The sequence below is a fragment of the Bombyx mandarina genome, chromosome 10 (assembly GCF_030267445.1).
Source record: "Bombyx mandarina strain Sakado chromosome 10, ASM3026744v2".
Lineage (NCBI taxonomy): Eukaryota > Metazoa > Arthropoda > Insecta > Lepidoptera > Bombycidae > Bombyx > Bombyx mandarina.
Genome location: NC_143217.1, coordinates 12940644 through 12957496, shown reverse-complemented (window position 1 = coordinate 12957496; position 16853 = coordinate 12940644). Strand labels below are relative to the sequence as shown.

Below are 16853 nucleotides of genomic sequence, written 5' to 3'. Positions count from 1 at the left end.
GATTATACTACGTAATATTAATCAACCTCAACTGTGAAATGGAACAGGCCTTGCAGTGAAAAAGCTAATGAATTACGACATCGAGGTCATCAAGAGAAAATACAAAGGAGGGGATGTCTTCATCCCGTAAGGAGACTATATAACTGGGTTGCATTTAATGATGTAGTATGATGTTTCTATTAAGTTTTAACCACATTTTATACAAAACATACATAACTATGTAGATGATACAAGTTTTACTGGTGGTAGGACCTCTTGTGAGTACGCGCGAGTGGGTACCACCACCCTGTCTATTTCTGCCATAAAGCGGTAATGCGTTTCAGTCTGAAGGGTAGGGCAGCCGTTGTAACTATACTGAGATCTTAGAACTTATATCTCAAGGTGGGTGGCGCATTTACGTTGTAATGTCTATGGGCTCCAGTAACCACTTAACACCAGGTGGGCTGTGAGCTGGTCCATCCATCTACTAAGCAATAATAGATTCCGGTCAAAGAGATTACAACGAAAATGAAACGTTTTGACAATGCTCATTTTATTTTATTATGAGATTATTCGTCCTGGATTATTTACAACATTAATTTCACAACGAACACAAAAAGTAATAATTACCTATAATGATAGCACCTTATTTAAAACAAACCATGTAATATTGCACAAAATAAAACATTGATACATGGATGAGTAGAGCGCCATCTCTCGCAGCGGCGGCGCAGCGCGTGCGGGCGCGTGCGGACGCGTGGCGGGCGCGTGCCGGTCGCGTCGCGCGGGAGATGGCGCTGCGCGGGCCCTATTTCTTCGAAGATACGGCCGATTTAGGTACGGAACCTTTTTCTTTAAATTTGTATAAGCCATTGATACTATTGTGGAATTTATAAAATCAAGGTGTATTAAATTATAATCCAATTTCATGAAACACAAATTAGTTTGTATCAATTTTAACCAACCGTTCCGATGCAGCGACGGTTCGTGTCGGGTTCTTCTTAAATTGATTCTAATTAAATATTCAACGTCCGAGTCGCCGATAACATCGTAAATTTTCGTAATGTAAAGACCATCTTATCGCAGCGATAAGGCGAAGTTCCAGAGACTAGCGTCGGTGATGCGAATTATTCACGGTTACGTATCGTTAATACAATTTAAATTTCTCACATCAACAACACGCAGGCAATTATATCTTTGGAAGTGAGCATTAGAATTAGTGTCGTTTAGGTATCGAGAGCGGGCGGCGGCGAATGCGCGTGGTAGGGCGGCGGATTGTCCCACGGGTTGTAGCCCAGCACCGACAGCATCGGCGCCAGCTGAGGCATGTCGGCCCGCACGTCGGCCGGCAAGGCGCCCACCCACTTGTCCAGCGCGTCGCGGTTCACTGCGCGCACCACCTGGTCCGACGACCGCTCCACACTGAAACCAAGCGACAACAAGCCTCACACCTCAGCCTCTGATGGACCGTCCAGGCTCGACGTTACCCGTCGCCGTACTCACTTGGATAGCGCAACTCCGTTCGGCTGATTGATGTACTGCTCGTGGTGCAGCACAGCCTCGTCCCAGGGCAGTTCCAGGAAGTCAAGCACCTGTCGCATCGTCTCCCGCGGCCACAACACGAGCGACTCATAGCGCACCATGAGACATTTGTCTGATCCCATCGTCTTGCACTGTTGGTACATCAGTTCCACGGCATGGTTCCACTTTGTGAGACATTGCCGGTAGCTCGTCAGGTCGAATCCAGTAATGGTCACCTGCAAGGCAACACAATACGAGGGTCATCAAAAATTCAATCTAAATGTGAACTGCAATCCTGTTTCTAGGCGTCTAGGGCGTCTCACCTTCCTTGTGATGATGGAGTGCACGGTGGCGCGCCCATCTCGAACCATGAACAGGAACTTCGCGTTCGGGAAGAGCTCCAGCACGTACGTACCCATCTTGAGCACGAGCGGATCTTTGTTGCAGAGCCGCGGTGCCGGATCGCCGTGCCGCACGATCACCTCGAGACAGAAGGCCGCGATGGCGTTATTGAGCACGGCGCGGGAGACTCCGGCCTGCTCGAGACGCACGCTTTCTTTCTGAGAGCGGGCCCAGTGCTCGCGCATCTGCAGGATGCGAGGCACCACGCGCGTCTCCTGGCCGCAGCGCACGTCCGGATGTGCGTCCAGCATGGCCCGCATCAGCGTGGTGCCGGAGCGCGGTACGCCGCCGATGAAGATGAGCGGCAAGTCGCGTCCGGCGACTGGCGCCTGTCGGTCGCTCGAGCGTGGCGGGGCGGCGCCCCAGGCCCACAGCAGCAGCGCGGCGAGCCCCAGCGCCGCCGCGACCCGAGCCCGCGCGCCGCGCCACATCGCCCGCACTGCCCGCCTGCACACACATATATACACCGTGCTTTCGCTCAATCTTCACACCTCACCGAACTAAGGAATTCGCTTAGATAAATTACCCCTATTCTAGTAATATTGTTTAATTAACACTGATGCACTTTAGAAAATTTAAAAGTAATTGAGTTCACTTTATAAATAATAAAATATGTATACTATATTTTTCCATTCATATTAAACTCACAATAAAAAGAAGTAAACATTATATTATCTATTTTTTATAGGCAAAGACAAAACTGTAAGTATCATTTTCTCACCCCTTTGTCAACTTTTATCTTTTTTGTCGAGTAGCCACTAACGCGCTTCAATGTTAACAATTAAAATAAAATACAAATATATTGTCATAGTTTGCAAAAAGGAAAATGCAGTGAATATTATTTTCTCCTGTTCCTCCAAGGATTTTTTTATTGAGTAGTTCTAGGGATACTTATATAAATATATAAAAAAATGTGAGCCGTCACGGGACGCCTGGCAGATGTGAAACATCGACTTTATTTTGTAAAAGTAATATGCAAAAAAGAACAGACTGTGATAGGAACTAAATATGTCATAATGATAAAATAAAATATTACGAAAAAATAATTTGTTTTCAAGTAAAACACAGGTTATGTGTACTGTAGTAAACAACACTGTATACACTACGGAGTATACACTATAGGTATCCGAGCTCAGTGTAGCGAGAGAGATGGCTTAACGCCGGATGGAGTGGGAGAGAATCGCACAGTCGATTGCGCATGGCGACGCGTCGCCACGCCATGTGTCGCCACGCCAGAAATCGGTTTTACGTGCGGCTATAGATGTTTCAAATCAAAATGTTTTTATGTTAATAACAAAACATAATAGCAAATGCAATACATAATATGTATTGAAATCTTATAACGTCACGTGACAGTGATCACCTTTAATTCATTCCAGGAACATTGGTTTAATTTAAAAAGAAAATTAATTTAAAAAAACCATATTTGTTAGGAGCGGTGCACCTTTATCCTACTGATATGAACACTACCTAGGATAATTAATGATTAATTGATGACTTATTAACTATTTAATTATTTATGAAAATGCACAAGTGTGGACAATTTTATCAACATCTCTGGACAGTAATGGGCTTTATTACTATGGACTATAGGGACTATAAATTAAACAAAAAAATAGTTTTGCATATTATAAAATTATATGTACCTACATTGAAAAATGGGTTCAAACCAACCCAAATAACTTCAAATAAGACTCAAATCGTAACTAGAACACCATCCTAGAAAAAAAAGTTAAATTATTCACACCTTGTACTTATAACTTCCCCTTTTTTTCAATCACACTTAATGAATTTAAGGGCCTGTTGTAGATGAATACACTGCACCGCTTATTACCCTTGTGCAGTGATGTGATGTAGGTGTGTAAACTAGGAATTTATTGGCATGCATTGGCATACTTTTCTTATTTCAATAATCATTAAGAATCATATTAATTTTGTACAGCTATTTAGGCATCGTTTTTTTACCATAACAACTATTGACTATATGACTATTTTGAAACCCAAAAATACAAAGACATTATTATTATATGATGCTCTATTGAAATACACCACTGCTTCACAAATTCACACCTATGTTTTATTGGGTTCATGTGTGGCCCAGAGGTCATCTCCCTCGCACTTCGGCCTACTATCACAGTGTTCAAGTTCAGTCAAGTTACAGTTTGTTTATTATGTATGGCAAATTTTTTTACAAGGTCAAATCCTTTGTTTACTTCCCTGATGAATAATAATCTATGTTTCTATGCATTATTTCATTTATTCACGGTGCTGTCACTATACTACTTGCTTTTCCAATTGTATAGTTTTATTATAAGTTGTATTATTGCACCTCCTTTGTATACTTAACATTATTTTCTTTTGACATATATGCAGTGTTACATTTGGACATATTTTTCTTTTCCTTAGATTTAAAAAACTATAATAGTTTCAAAAACATTTAAATAATGTCTATAGGTTACAGCAACTACTTGACACCAGATGGGCTTTAAGCTCAATCACCTATATACTCAATTTAAAAAACTAAACTTTGATTTCACTCTATTATGCCTTTTTATATTTACTTCTATTGACGTACATACAGTGCCATAATCTAAGATCATTCAACATTGTTTAATGTACAGTTATTCACATAGCTATTCACACAAAAGACTACTTTTCTCACCTATCATAAAGGACTATTACCATCATGTTCAATGCATTGCATCTATTAATGATCACTACCTACTTTCTTCTACTTCACAGTGGTAAGTATATTTTCTTAAAACCAAAGAATAATGAAAACAGAATGATAGACTTTCTTGGGATAAGAAAATATTTACATTTACTATATTGCATGGAAAACTTCTCATTTAGATTGTTTGTGTTTGTGTTACAGTTTGTGAGCCCACACTGCAAACACAGACAACTGACCAACCACTGTCAATTGAAATTGAACCTGTCCACTTTTAGATGTTACAGCATATGATGATACAGCATAAAAAACATTGGAAAATGTAATCATAATATAATATAATTAATTATATAAATAGTCTGTTGAGCATCTGGATTCCGGAGGGACCAATTGTCATTTGAATTGTTTTAATTATTCAACAGGTGAAAGGGTATAGAAAATATAATATAATTAATTATATATCGCAAGAATTCAAAGACATTTCTCAGAAACTATTTTCAAGTACACACTTCTTATAATAAAAACCGTATTGTCAGAAATTCAAAGCGAAGAGTAAGTGAATAAGAATTTGACCCATTTAACTTACGATTACTAGTAGAAAAGCAGTCCTGTTATGTAAAAACCGTATCTGTAACAATTGGCAACCAACAACAACTGAGCAATGAGCTACAGACTACAAATTTCATGGAAAATTTGGTTTTTCAATTAAGTACACTTTAAGTCTATTAGTAACTTATTTGTATTCATCGGGAAAAGCGGCGATCTCAAGAAAGATCATACATTGTGATAAGTGAATTAAAACAAATCACCAATGAGATCAAGCAATAAGTAGTGGGAACATTTTACAAATTTTAAAAAACGTCAATTAACTCACCTACATTTACTGGAAATGCTTAAATATATATTGGTAGTTTTGTTGGTGCGGATTCTATTCGTAGAAAATGTTAGGTTTTTCTTTAATTCTTATACGTATGTATGTACGGCAAATGTTATCAGTAAACAATAAATTTCGAAAAACAATGATAAGCAAATTTTTTTTAATTGTTAATCTGATGCCGAAAATCTATACTTATTCTAATTTAGCTTTCAAAGTTTGATTCCTTTAGGTAAATCACGACAAACAACACTATTACCATTACTTTTGTTTTTGTGAATAAGGTTGATGTTGTGTTGAGTGTTGAGTGATTGTGTGTCAACCACAGACTACTCAGAGGCGTGTTTCTTTTATCTTTTTGAAAATTTAATAGCTTGGTAGTAAAACTTTTAAGCCAGGAGTTATATTTTTTTTCTTTTATTTAGGATGAAAAATGATACGAAGCATAATGAGATTATGTTGATTAATAGGCTTATTACACTTGGCTGAATTCAGACGACTAAAATCAGTCGCTACTGAATTCAGTCAAGTGTAACAGCATTCAGTAAGTTAGTCTACTGAATTCAGTAGCAAGGATGGTTTCTGACTGACTGAATCATTTAGAAGCGTAATTAGAAACGCATTTAGGAAGGTGTAATCGCATTTAGTTACTGAATGGTTTCATTCAGTCGTCCCATAGCTCTCCGTGCGTAAGGACGTTTTAGTTTGTTTTTTGCTTCCGAATAAAAAGTATTAATTTCGGTCGTCTTGATTTAATGTGCCAGACATTTATAAATAGGCCGACATGTTTCAGGGATAGTTTTTGTCATCAGGGGTTGGGATATTGAAGAATAAAATTTTAGATCTTGATACGAATTTCCTGTTGCAAGAAATCATAATGTTACAACCAATTTTTCTTTTGGACTTATACTATCGTTTTTCCCTACCTATGCTGATAGCCTTGAGAGGCTATTTCAGCGTACCCTAGCTTGTGTAGGTGAGCTCGCGGGGCTCAAACCGGAGAATTGCTAACACCGCCCTAGCAAGAGCAGTGCTTCGCAGAATACTATCGTAGGATTAGATATGTAATATGTAGTTATATAATAGATATATAATAGACTATCGTAGGATAGTATCCTGCTTTTGAATAAACGGTGCCACAAGATTTAATATTAGGTCAAAGGAGATCGAATCCATTTATAGATAATTTTTGAAGTCAGCTGGTTCTAAATCACTCATAATGTTCATATTTGCTAACATTCCACACAACAATAAATATTTCTTCACCGATATTCTTGTTTTTATTTTTTTTATTCTGAGAAATTGAAACAAAAAACAAGAACAAAATAAAACAAAAAAGAACAAAAAATTTGTTGTTGTCTAGACAATACTGGGGCCATCCTCTTACGCACACGACACGTCTTACTTCGTCGCGTTTAAACTAACAATTGATTCAGTAACTGAATTTAGAACAATGTAGTCAGAAGCTTCTAAATTTGCTTCTGAATTCAGTCGACTAAATTCAGCCAAATGTAATAAGCTTTTCATTTGAGATTTTAATCAATCGGGTTGAAATTATATGAAACGAGGGGAGATGCGAAGAAAGAAGTAGCAGTCAAATAGTAGTTTTTTATTGAGACTTTTTCAATGGATTTTTTTTTGGAAGAACCCGGGAAGCTTTATTTCCAACGGCTTTATTTCATTTTTCCACATTTTTGTAGGTACTTTCACAAATGTTAAATAGTTAATAAAACACTAATATTCTGATTACCAATCACATTTAAAGCTGAAGGAAGACTAAATTCAAAAAGAAAATAAAGCAATTTACTTAGACCTGTAGCAAGCAAGCCGTAACTATGTATTCGGTATCGAATAACGGGCAGTCCATCTAATACCGAACACCAAAACATCACTCGGGAATAGATTTCGTTACTCGCATTTTATTCTACAGTAAATTCATGGGAAATTCAGTAGTTTTGCGTCAAATGGATATTAAATTACAGTTTATAGCAACCCAAGCGCCTACCGCGCCGGCAGCAGCCCTGATCGCACGCTGAAACTATTCAATCTGCGAATCAGGGGTTCTCGTTGTTGGGTCCCAGCGTGACTCAAACGACTGCCTTTTCGGACGCCGCAGTTCACCCGCACCCACCGAAGCGTACACACGACGTACGCGCGCGCCTCGTTCGCTACTCGCTGCCATTCCTTTTCGAACTGGTTTGTAGGACCCTCTGCAGTATTCAATACCCGGTGCTCCAACTGGACAACATAAAAAGTTATAGTTTTAAGTAATTGACCTATTACATCCAACTAAATATAGATTAATATTTACACAAGCCTGGTTCAGAAAGCTCAAAAATGCACGTTTGGTAGGTGGCCTGGCGCGCTGCTTACATTCTAGTGCGCCAAGGCACGACTACGGTCCCGCGGACCTGTGGCTCTACGGTATCGTGGTCCGTCCGTGGGACTGCCGCACAGTGGGTCGATACTGTGATTTTAGTGACTTACGGCCGTTTTCAATAACCTATCTATCCCTAGTTTCGGTTACTAAAGATAGACAAATCTATATTTTTGTCCTTACTTACGTTCCAATAACCTATCGACGGGCAGCAGTTCCTATCGGATTTATCTATCCATCGTCGGGAGGACGGATAACCTGCTAAAGATAGAACGCTCATACAAATCGTGCTTACTTCCGTTTCAATATGAGTTTTAAGTAACTCTCCGGTAGGCGGCGCTATCTCTAGTATGGGCATTCGCTTATCTGTCAAAATCGGCCGGTTACATGTTTATCTTTCGAAAGTAAATCGCTATAATTTAATAATTGTTTCTCTTCATATTGGCATATTGTAGCAGTGATGATAGTGATATGGAATTATTTCAAATGATAATGGATTGTGATGCAGATAGTGATAGTGAGGCCGATATCATATGGTTAGGAAAATAAAGATCGTCTGAATTACATGGCGAAGATCAATAATTACGAATTTGACTATAGATTTCTGAGCAAAGGTGTTGTGAATGAATTGATTAATTTAATGAGACCATATTTGAGTGTAACGTCAAAAAGGTAAGATAAATTTTAACCATAAAAGTACTCGTTATTACAACTTATATTTGTTTATAGCAATAGCAAAATTATACCTAATTTTTGTTGTGTTACAAAATCACACTCAACAGGAATTCTATAATACTGCTGGATTCCCATGGTGCCCTAAATGACATTCATATACTAATACAATAACCTGGTAGGCTATTTACCTTCATTCTTATTACACACTAATACCTCTACATTTTATATTTGTGTTACAGATTCAAATATAGGAGAGGAATTTAGAAATAGAAAAAGAGTATTTTGAATGTGTAATTTGTGTGCAATGCATCATTGATGTTTCAAAATGTTGTTGCTTGATGGCCTGGGTCTACTCATGATACAACTATAATTAACCATTCCTGGCTGAAAAATGTATAGTATTGTATAGCTCTCAAATATATTAAGTGTATAATCTATGATGTATAGTGAGTAAGTAAGACAGGAGACCGGCTTCGTCCCCATCCCTACTACGTGATGTTTGCTGGATCAGTGGTGACACCTGGTGGGGATAGCTGATCGATTGATAGTTGATCAGTAGTCGACCGGCGAGCGCGGGAGATCAAATTCAATTTTAAAAAAATCATAATTAAAGGAACTTGAAATTATAAACTCTGAATAAGAATTTATCGTACTACAATTATAATATTTGATTGCCATCTTGCAACCTTATTGCGGATGGAAAAATAGGGGTTGATCGTATAAGAGTGAAAATTGAGAGTAATATGATTTTTTTTATTTTAAGTCATGATAAAACTAAATAAAAAACTTGCCAAAAAAATTAAAGTTTATAATTAACAAAAAATAGGGGTTGATCATAGAGGGATGAAAAATTGAGAGTAACATCAGATTTTTTATTTTAATTCATGACAAAATAAAAATAAAAATGAAAATCTTGCCAAAAAAATTAAAGTTTACAATTAACAAATAAAAAATAGGGATTGATCGTAGAGGGGTGAAAATTTCAGAGTAATATGATTTTTTTTATTCTACGTCATGACAAAATAAAGAACAAAATCCTCGCAAAAAAATTTAAAGTTTTTAATTAGCAAATAAAAAATAAGTGTTGGTCGTAGAAGGGTGAAAATTGAGGATTGTATGTATTTTTGTATGTTGTATCATAAAAAAATTGAAATTAAAAATTTTGTCTAAAAAATAAATAAATAAATTTAGGGGTGGACTACCCCTAACATTTAGGGGGATGAAAAATAGATGTTGGCCGATTCTCATAGATACCAGATAAGCACAAAAAATTTCATCAAAATCGGTCAAGCCGTTTCGGAGGAGTATGGCAACGAAAACTGTGACACGAGAATTTTATATATTAGATTATTATATTTTTATTTATTTATATTATATATTTAGGTGTTTATATGAATTTAATATGACACTATTATAATAAATTATCTACATATCAAGAGAACATTGATAACAAGGTGGACTTGGAAATTGCTATTTGCTTGCCGATAGAGGCTATCCCCACAACCCTATCTTTTAACGTGATTAATTAACCCACATACTCAATCGGAACGATTTAAAATGAATCACATATTAAAACAAGAAATACTATAGAGAGGTAATCTTTTTTTTTAGTTAAGAGCTTGTTATACTGTATTGTAAAATAATTTAAGCGAATAATGTATAATTTTCAGATGCATTGGTGTTTGTAAAAGAAGACTCCCTGTATATCATTGAAAAGTAGATTAAAACTAGAAAATATGCAAGCTGTTATTATAGCTGCCATGCTGCATAATATCGTCAGAAGTATGAATTTAGAAGAATTAGAATCAGAAATTTCAGTCGCAGATACATTACAGGAAAATAATATAATTGTTCATAACAATTTTTCAAAACTTACATCTGAAATACAACTATGTACTTATAAATAATTGCTTCCAAAGATAATTTATAAAATAAACTCCAAAGATAATTTGACTATTTTTTATTTTCCAAAATGATAATTACATGGTAGTTAGTACATGCAAGATATTTAATTTAGAATTTGTACATATACTTAAAAAACTATCTAACATAAAATTATTATTGCCTACTTAATTTATGAAATTTAATATTCCTTTTAAGTAATTTTTAATTTTTTATATTATCTAAATCTAACTTAACTTTTGCTACCCTTTTCTTTATTTTCCAAGTCAAGTCTCTTTTTTGCTATTAGATATTCTGCTAATGCATTGTCCCTATGCTAGCCTTGCATTTCTTTTCTTCCACCTTGTTTCCGCTTGGCTGTAAAAGTGTTAAAAATATTATATGTGACCTACAACAATGTGCATGCTTTATCCAAAATTTCATCTGCAATCCTTACCACCTCCAGCCTGTAACAAAGAGCATAATTATTTCAAATACTACGGCAACCTGAAGAAAAAATCATGTTTATCAATGTGTTATTAGAGACAAACAATCAACTAATTATACTAACCTTACTAAGGTTGTTTCTTATGTTGCCGTAGCGTTCTTTAAGTTTTCCCATTTTAGTCGAAGCTGCGATGGAGTTCGTGGGAAACGACGAATCGACGAATTAAAATCATTTACAAGGGTTTGCCAAGCCTGCTCCTTCAATTTATTGTTTGTGGCATTTGTTGCCTTATTATTGAAATGTTTTTTCGCCGCCACAAGTTCTGCTAGAGTCATCGTCTCATCTTTTGTCATGGGTGCTGCCTTTCTTGACTGAAAAAGATATATTTTCTAAACTTGAACTCAAAGTTTTCAAAGTAAAATTATTATTATCAATGTAGTTCATAGATACTTACAGAATTCATTTTATTTCACTGTAGCTCTTTAATTACACACTTAGAATTATAAACGAAAGTTTTAAAGCGTTTTGGAGGTAAGTCATCATCTAATATAGTAGGTAAACAATAGAAAAACAAACAAAAGAAACTGATCACTGCTTATTGGCAAACGGACTGTCAAAACGTTTCGTTTCATAATTTCGACTAGGATAAAAATAGCAATACGTCCAATTTAAAAAAATCTACATATGTTTTTATTACTTTTTGTTATAAACAAATGTGTTTATGATAGTCTACAATATGCTGGTTAAATTATAGTTATAATTTAGAATAAAATAAAATAAGTCTTGATCCTGATGTTGTTTCGTATTTGTAGTAGAACGAAACGTATCAAGAGGCTCGGATAAATCGGAGGGAAGAAGCTATCTACTGTTGGTTAAAGAGAGATAGCACTTATCCGTGATTGTGAAACGCAAACTAAGGATAGATACGCTCTTGCTGATATTCGGAGATAGCTATCTATCCGAAAACTCAGATACGTTATTGAAAACGGCCGTTAGGGACCAACTTTGTTTTTTTATAAATTTTTTTATGTAGATAGATAGAGCTCGTTAATCTCAATAATAATTGTTTTGGGCAAAAATTACAAAAACTTTATAGTTTGGTCAGAAAAATGTGTTTTGTGATTTTTTTGTATGGAGCGGGTCACATTAAATTAAATTCCTGCTAAGTACCGCGAGGTCCCGCTTTGAAACTTTATTTTCCTTATACCTTGTCTAGTCTACTATCATTTGATGCTATGAACATGTGCATAAAGTTGCAACTCTGCCAAATAAATGGATCGAAAAAAATTAATAAATACATAGAATAAAAACCTTTATATTTTTTTTCGTAAGTGCTTTTAAGTTAAATTTGATATGGATTAGTAAGTAAAAGCACGTAGTGATACCCATAATTACATAATACCTAACAACAATACATTTAGTAGGTCTCTAATTAAGCAATCTCTCTAATTATTAAGATAGTTAACATTATTTAATGAGGATAATTAGTTAAGTAGCCATTACTGGGTAGTAGAAAATATAGTAAACATTTGTTTGTCTCTGAAAGTATAAAGTGACCATGTTTATTATATACTAACTAGTGTTCGTTTATTCGTACTACTACTAACATCTCGTGATTGTCGTTGTGATCTTGCTGTTTCCGTAATAATTGATAATTTTGTTAACAATTTAGGATTATTTATGATTTTAAGAGAGCAACTACAGTCGCTGTCTGATAATAAAAAACTCTTTCAATTCCTACAAAATCAAATAAACGTGACCGAAGAGAAAAATGTTGAGCTCCAAAAATTCAGTACGCAATTTTGTTCAAATATAAGTGCAATATGGAAACGAAGTAGTCGCATGTTAGCACAGTTTATAAGAAAAAATGTGATTGGTTAGAATGTGCAATAAACTAGCCCGAAGGAATGATACCTGAAGCTATCAACACTGCACATGAAAGGCTCGAGATTTCTAATACTGAAGATGTTGAAAATGTACCACCCTCAAATGTACTACAGAAGCCTCGACATCTATTTTTGCACCTCGAAAACCTTTTGAAGAATTGGGATCCAGGCAAAAACGAAGACGCATTGAACAAATTTACCAATCGCTTTCGTTATCCCCGGATGAAATGAAAGCTACTACAATTACTAGTTTGAGAAACACTAGAAATGAAGATGTAGGAGAAATAATGAACCACTTGTCAAATCACCCCGAAGATCTAGAAAAAGTTAATGAGTATTTAATTACAAGTAAAGTGAAAAGTAGTACATATTCTCCTGATAAGGCAATATTAGTTTCACTTAAATTAAGTGGCAGTATATAAACCTAAGAGAAGCAGCAAGTGAAAATGGGTCTGATTTATACCCTTCTTAATATAAAATTAAGCAAGAAAAGACCAAATGTTATCCAGGGAAAGACGAGGTAATTATTACAGAAGAAGGAGCTGCTATTAAAATGCAAGCATTACTAAACTTGGCGCTATATAGGCTTTTAGATGTGATTACTTCGGATTTGGACTCTGCAAGAGAGCTACTGCTTATAAGCAAATAGGCTTTGATAGAGCCCCAGGTCAAAGTAATTATAAACAAAAAACTGAAACAGAGTTTGATGATTCATCTATTTTCATGGTCAGTCTAGTTCCTATAAGGCTTCAGAAATTTGATGGAACAATTGTTTGGGAAAACGACCTCATCAACTTTTTATTGCCGTCCAATAATGTTTAAATTTACAAAAGAAACGCAGTCAACAGTGACAATTATAAAAGCTAGCATAACAGAAGAAATAGAAAGACTTCAGCCATCAAAAATCAAACAAGTTGAAGTTAAGCATCAATTGCACATGATGATGATAGACGGCAAAATAACCTCATATTTTTCAGAAACATTTTCTGCTGTCTGTGATATTTGCAAAGCAAAACCGTCAAAGTTTTTTGGAGTGACTTGCTTATCAAAGAGAAAATAATGAAGAAATATTCCAGTATGGAATGCCATCTTTACATGCCTGGATACGATGCATGGAGTGCTTACTTCATATCGGTAAATATAATTTTATTACTTCACAATTTTTTCATCGTATGTAGTTTCCTGTGAGATTATTTTTTATATGACACTTTTTGTTTGCGTCTTATCGTTTGGACTTCAAGAAATGGGGTTGCAAGGGGGGATGACAAAGAAAAAATATCAATCAGAAAGAGCGCTATACAGCAAGCGTTTAAAAAGGAATGCGGTTTACTTATAGATGTTGTCAAGCAAGGAGTAGGAACAACCAATGATGGCAATACTGCCAGAAGATTTTTCAGGGATGCAGAAGAAACAGCCCGCATAACAGGAATACGTAAAGATTTAATAGAGAGGCTTCACGTGATTCTTCACTCTTTTGCATCTGGAGAGCGCGTTTCCAATTTTTCGGAATTTTTTAGATATACTGCAGAATTGTATGTTAATGTATATCCCTGGTATTATATATGCCTTCGAGTATCCATAAATTGTTGGCACATGGCAGTGATATATAATAATGAAGAACTTTGGTGCCATTCGTATAGGTAAACTCTCGGAAGAGGCAGCGGAAGCTCGCAATAAAGATTTTCGGAAATATACAGAGAGATGTTATTCAAGAATGAGAAGTAGAACGTCGACTAATGAGGATATTTTACACAATCTTCTTTCGTCTTCTGACCCAAAGATCGAAAGGTGAAACAAAATATATAATATTTAGAGAGATTGCATAATTAGAGACCTACTAAATGTATTGTTGTTAGGTATTATGTAATTATGGGTATCATTACGTGCTTTTACTTACTAATCCATATCAAATTTAACTTAAAAGCACTTACGAAAAAAAATATAAAGGCTTTTATTCTATGTATTTATTAATTTTTTTCGATCCATTTATTTGGCAGAGTTGCAACTTTATGCACATGTTCATAGCATCAAATGATAGTAGACTAGACAAGGTATAAGGAAAATAAAGTTTCAAAGCGGGACCTCGCGGTACTTAGCAGGAATTTAATTTAATGTGACCCGCTCCATACAAAAAAATCACAAAACACATTTTTCTGACCAAACTATAAAGTTTTTGTAATTTTTACCCAAAACAATTATTATTGAGATTAACGAGCTCTATCTATCTGCATAAAAAAAATTATAAAAAAACAAAGTTGGTCCCTAAGTCACTAAAATCATAGAATCGACCCACTGTGTGCCGTGATGATTTGACATGCTGCCATAGCGTGCCAGCTGGTATCGAATCGTCGACTGTTGTCTGGACGACCCGTTGGCTGAGCATCCTCAGGAGGATGTAGTGTTAACTGTGGGATCCCTTCCTACTTACCTTACCTTGACCCGAGTTTCATCTCAAGCGGAGATGGAACGTCGGGAGAGATATAACGATAGATAGTGTTTAGTCCTGATCCCCATGTGCCAGGTATGTAAATTGGATCCCCCAACGAATGAACAACCAGGTGTTTATCTTTTTTTTCCCTACCTAATCGTTGGTAGCCGAAGGGGCTACTCCAACTTCGCACGGACTGTTAGGTGAGCCCACGGGCTCAACATGAAAGAATTGCTAACACTAGCCCTACCAAATCCACTACCGGATCGAAATCGCGACCCACTGAGAAGATCCGGTCAGAAACTCAGTGGGTTGTGTCTATGGGTTAGTTCGCACGTCGAACTCTTCGTCTCGGAGTCGACGAGTTTGACGAGGACGGTGACCGGTGCTTGAAGAGCCTAAGAGCACCGAGAGTGGATTCAGGGGATCCCACAGGACATGTTTTGGGCGAAGGCGACTTTGCTTTTCCCACTGCCTAGGTCGGATATGTAGTTCGCAGTGGCCACGATAAGAGGATTATCGAGCCGCGCTGCTTTTCCAAAGTAGTGTTCTGACGCTTCTCTAATAAACTTACGTAGGTATCAGTTCTAGATTTAAGTTATCGTGAAGATCTACACTCCTCGCATACCACGGCGCTCCAACGGCTATCCTGCAAAAACGGGATTGGATAACCTAGAGAGAATTAATGTGTGTACGGGCCACGTGAGCGTGTGTATCGTATACTTAAGTTTTCCACACAGTTCCAAGGACGCGACGTCAATGCCATACCGTACGCAATACGCTAAACGACTTAATGCGTTGTTTTATGTTAGTCGATATAAAAAGTAACGAGTAATGGAACGATAAAATCGTAACGAATACTGATTGGTAGAGTAAATAAAGAAGTCTATGTCACGATACGCAGTTTATTATTATCTATGGTTTACACCTCTACATTCAACAGCTTCGCTCCTTGCGTTCCCGCCAAATATTCCCAAGCTTGTGTCGACTTTTCGTTATTGCAGATTACGGGTAAAACGGGGTGATTAGAGACAAATCCCAACTTCATGAACAAAATTTTAAGGTAGTTTTTGATGTATATAATGCTATATCAGGATCAAAATAATTGAGTCTTGGGGGTGGATATATTTGTTATCCAATTTAAAATTACGCAATAAACATTCCCGTTTAAGCAAAAAAAGCAAAAATAAGTGGTACCCCTATTCGCCTGGAAATTGGGGTTAGGGGAAACGAAATTAGTGCCAATAGAGAAATTTGCTAGGGCTGGCACTACTTGGTTTTAATTTATTTATTTAGTTGCACCAACAAAGTGATCGACACACCAAATTAACCTTAACATATATGTCGGCGCAAATATGACTATTTACCTACCTATTATAAAAATAATAATGATTCAATGTGATAATCGGATAATCTGGTCATCAACTAATTACTCTGTGTTTGTTAAACAGTCCCTTTTATTGTAATTCCAATACTTGTAAAAACTTGTAAACACGCTGACGTGTGCCAAGCCCTATAAATACGGCCGTACTATCTAGCGCTCATTTCTACCCGATGATATGTAGGCGAAGTAAAATGTCCCTTAGAAATAAGGTGACACTCTACAAAACTTGCATACGCCCCGTCATGACCTATGCAAGTGTAGTGTTCGCTCACGCGGCCCGCATACACTTAAAATCATTCCAAATCATTCAATCCCGTTTTTGCAGGA

The 16853-nt window shown here is 36.4% G+C and overlaps 1 protein-coding gene and 3 long non-coding RNA genes across 8 annotated transcripts; 2 read left to right on the top strand and 2 right to left on the bottom strand.

Annotated features, from left to right (window-relative positions):
- Positions 1-515: 515 nt before the first annotated feature.
- On the bottom strand, positions 516-5783 carry Tpst (tyrosylprotein sulfotransferase). 5 transcript variants are annotated; one of them, XM_089730457.1, is made up of 6 exons: positions 5448-5780; positions 5160-5201; positions 3549-3621; positions 1824-2349; positions 1483-1736; positions 516-1401 (listed from the first exon to the last, which is right to left on the bottom strand). In XM_089730457.1, exons 4-6 carry the CDS (start codon positions 2331-2333, stop codon positions 1206-1208), a joined length of 960 nt encoding a protein of 319 aa, XP_089586583.1. In that variant the 5' UTR covers positions 2334-2349; positions 3549-3621; positions 5160-5201; positions 5448-5780; the 3' UTR covers positions 516-1205. The 5 variants fall into 5 exon arrangements, with proteins under 5 accessions (XP_089586583.1, XP_028028927.2, XP_028028928.2 ...); XM_028173126.2 differs by lacking the exon at positions 3549-3621 and having other exon boundaries at positions 5448-5782; XM_028173127.2 differs by lacking the exons at positions 3549-3621; positions 5160-5201 and having other exon boundaries at positions 5448-5783.
- A 1263-nt stretch (positions 5784-7046) lies between these two features.
- On the top strand, positions 7047-9404 carry LOC149502249 (uncharacterized). The gene is made up of 2 exons (XR_016323679.1): positions 7047-8496; positions 8739-9404. It is a non-coding gene; the product is annotated as an uncharacterized LOC149502249 (long non-coding RNA).
- Positions 9405-9546: 142 nt separating this feature from the next.
- Positions 9547-10447, top strand: LOC149502248 (uncharacterized). The gene is made up of 2 exons (XR_016323678.1): positions 9547-10093; positions 10170-10447. It is a non-coding gene; the product is annotated as an uncharacterized LOC149502248 (long non-coding RNA).
- LOC149502247 (uncharacterized) lies at positions 10445-16853 on the bottom strand. Its single transcript, XR_016323677.1, has 2 exons — positions 11283-16853; positions 10445-11199 (listed from the first exon to the last, which is right to left on the bottom strand). It is a non-coding gene; the product is annotated as an uncharacterized LOC149502247 (long non-coding RNA).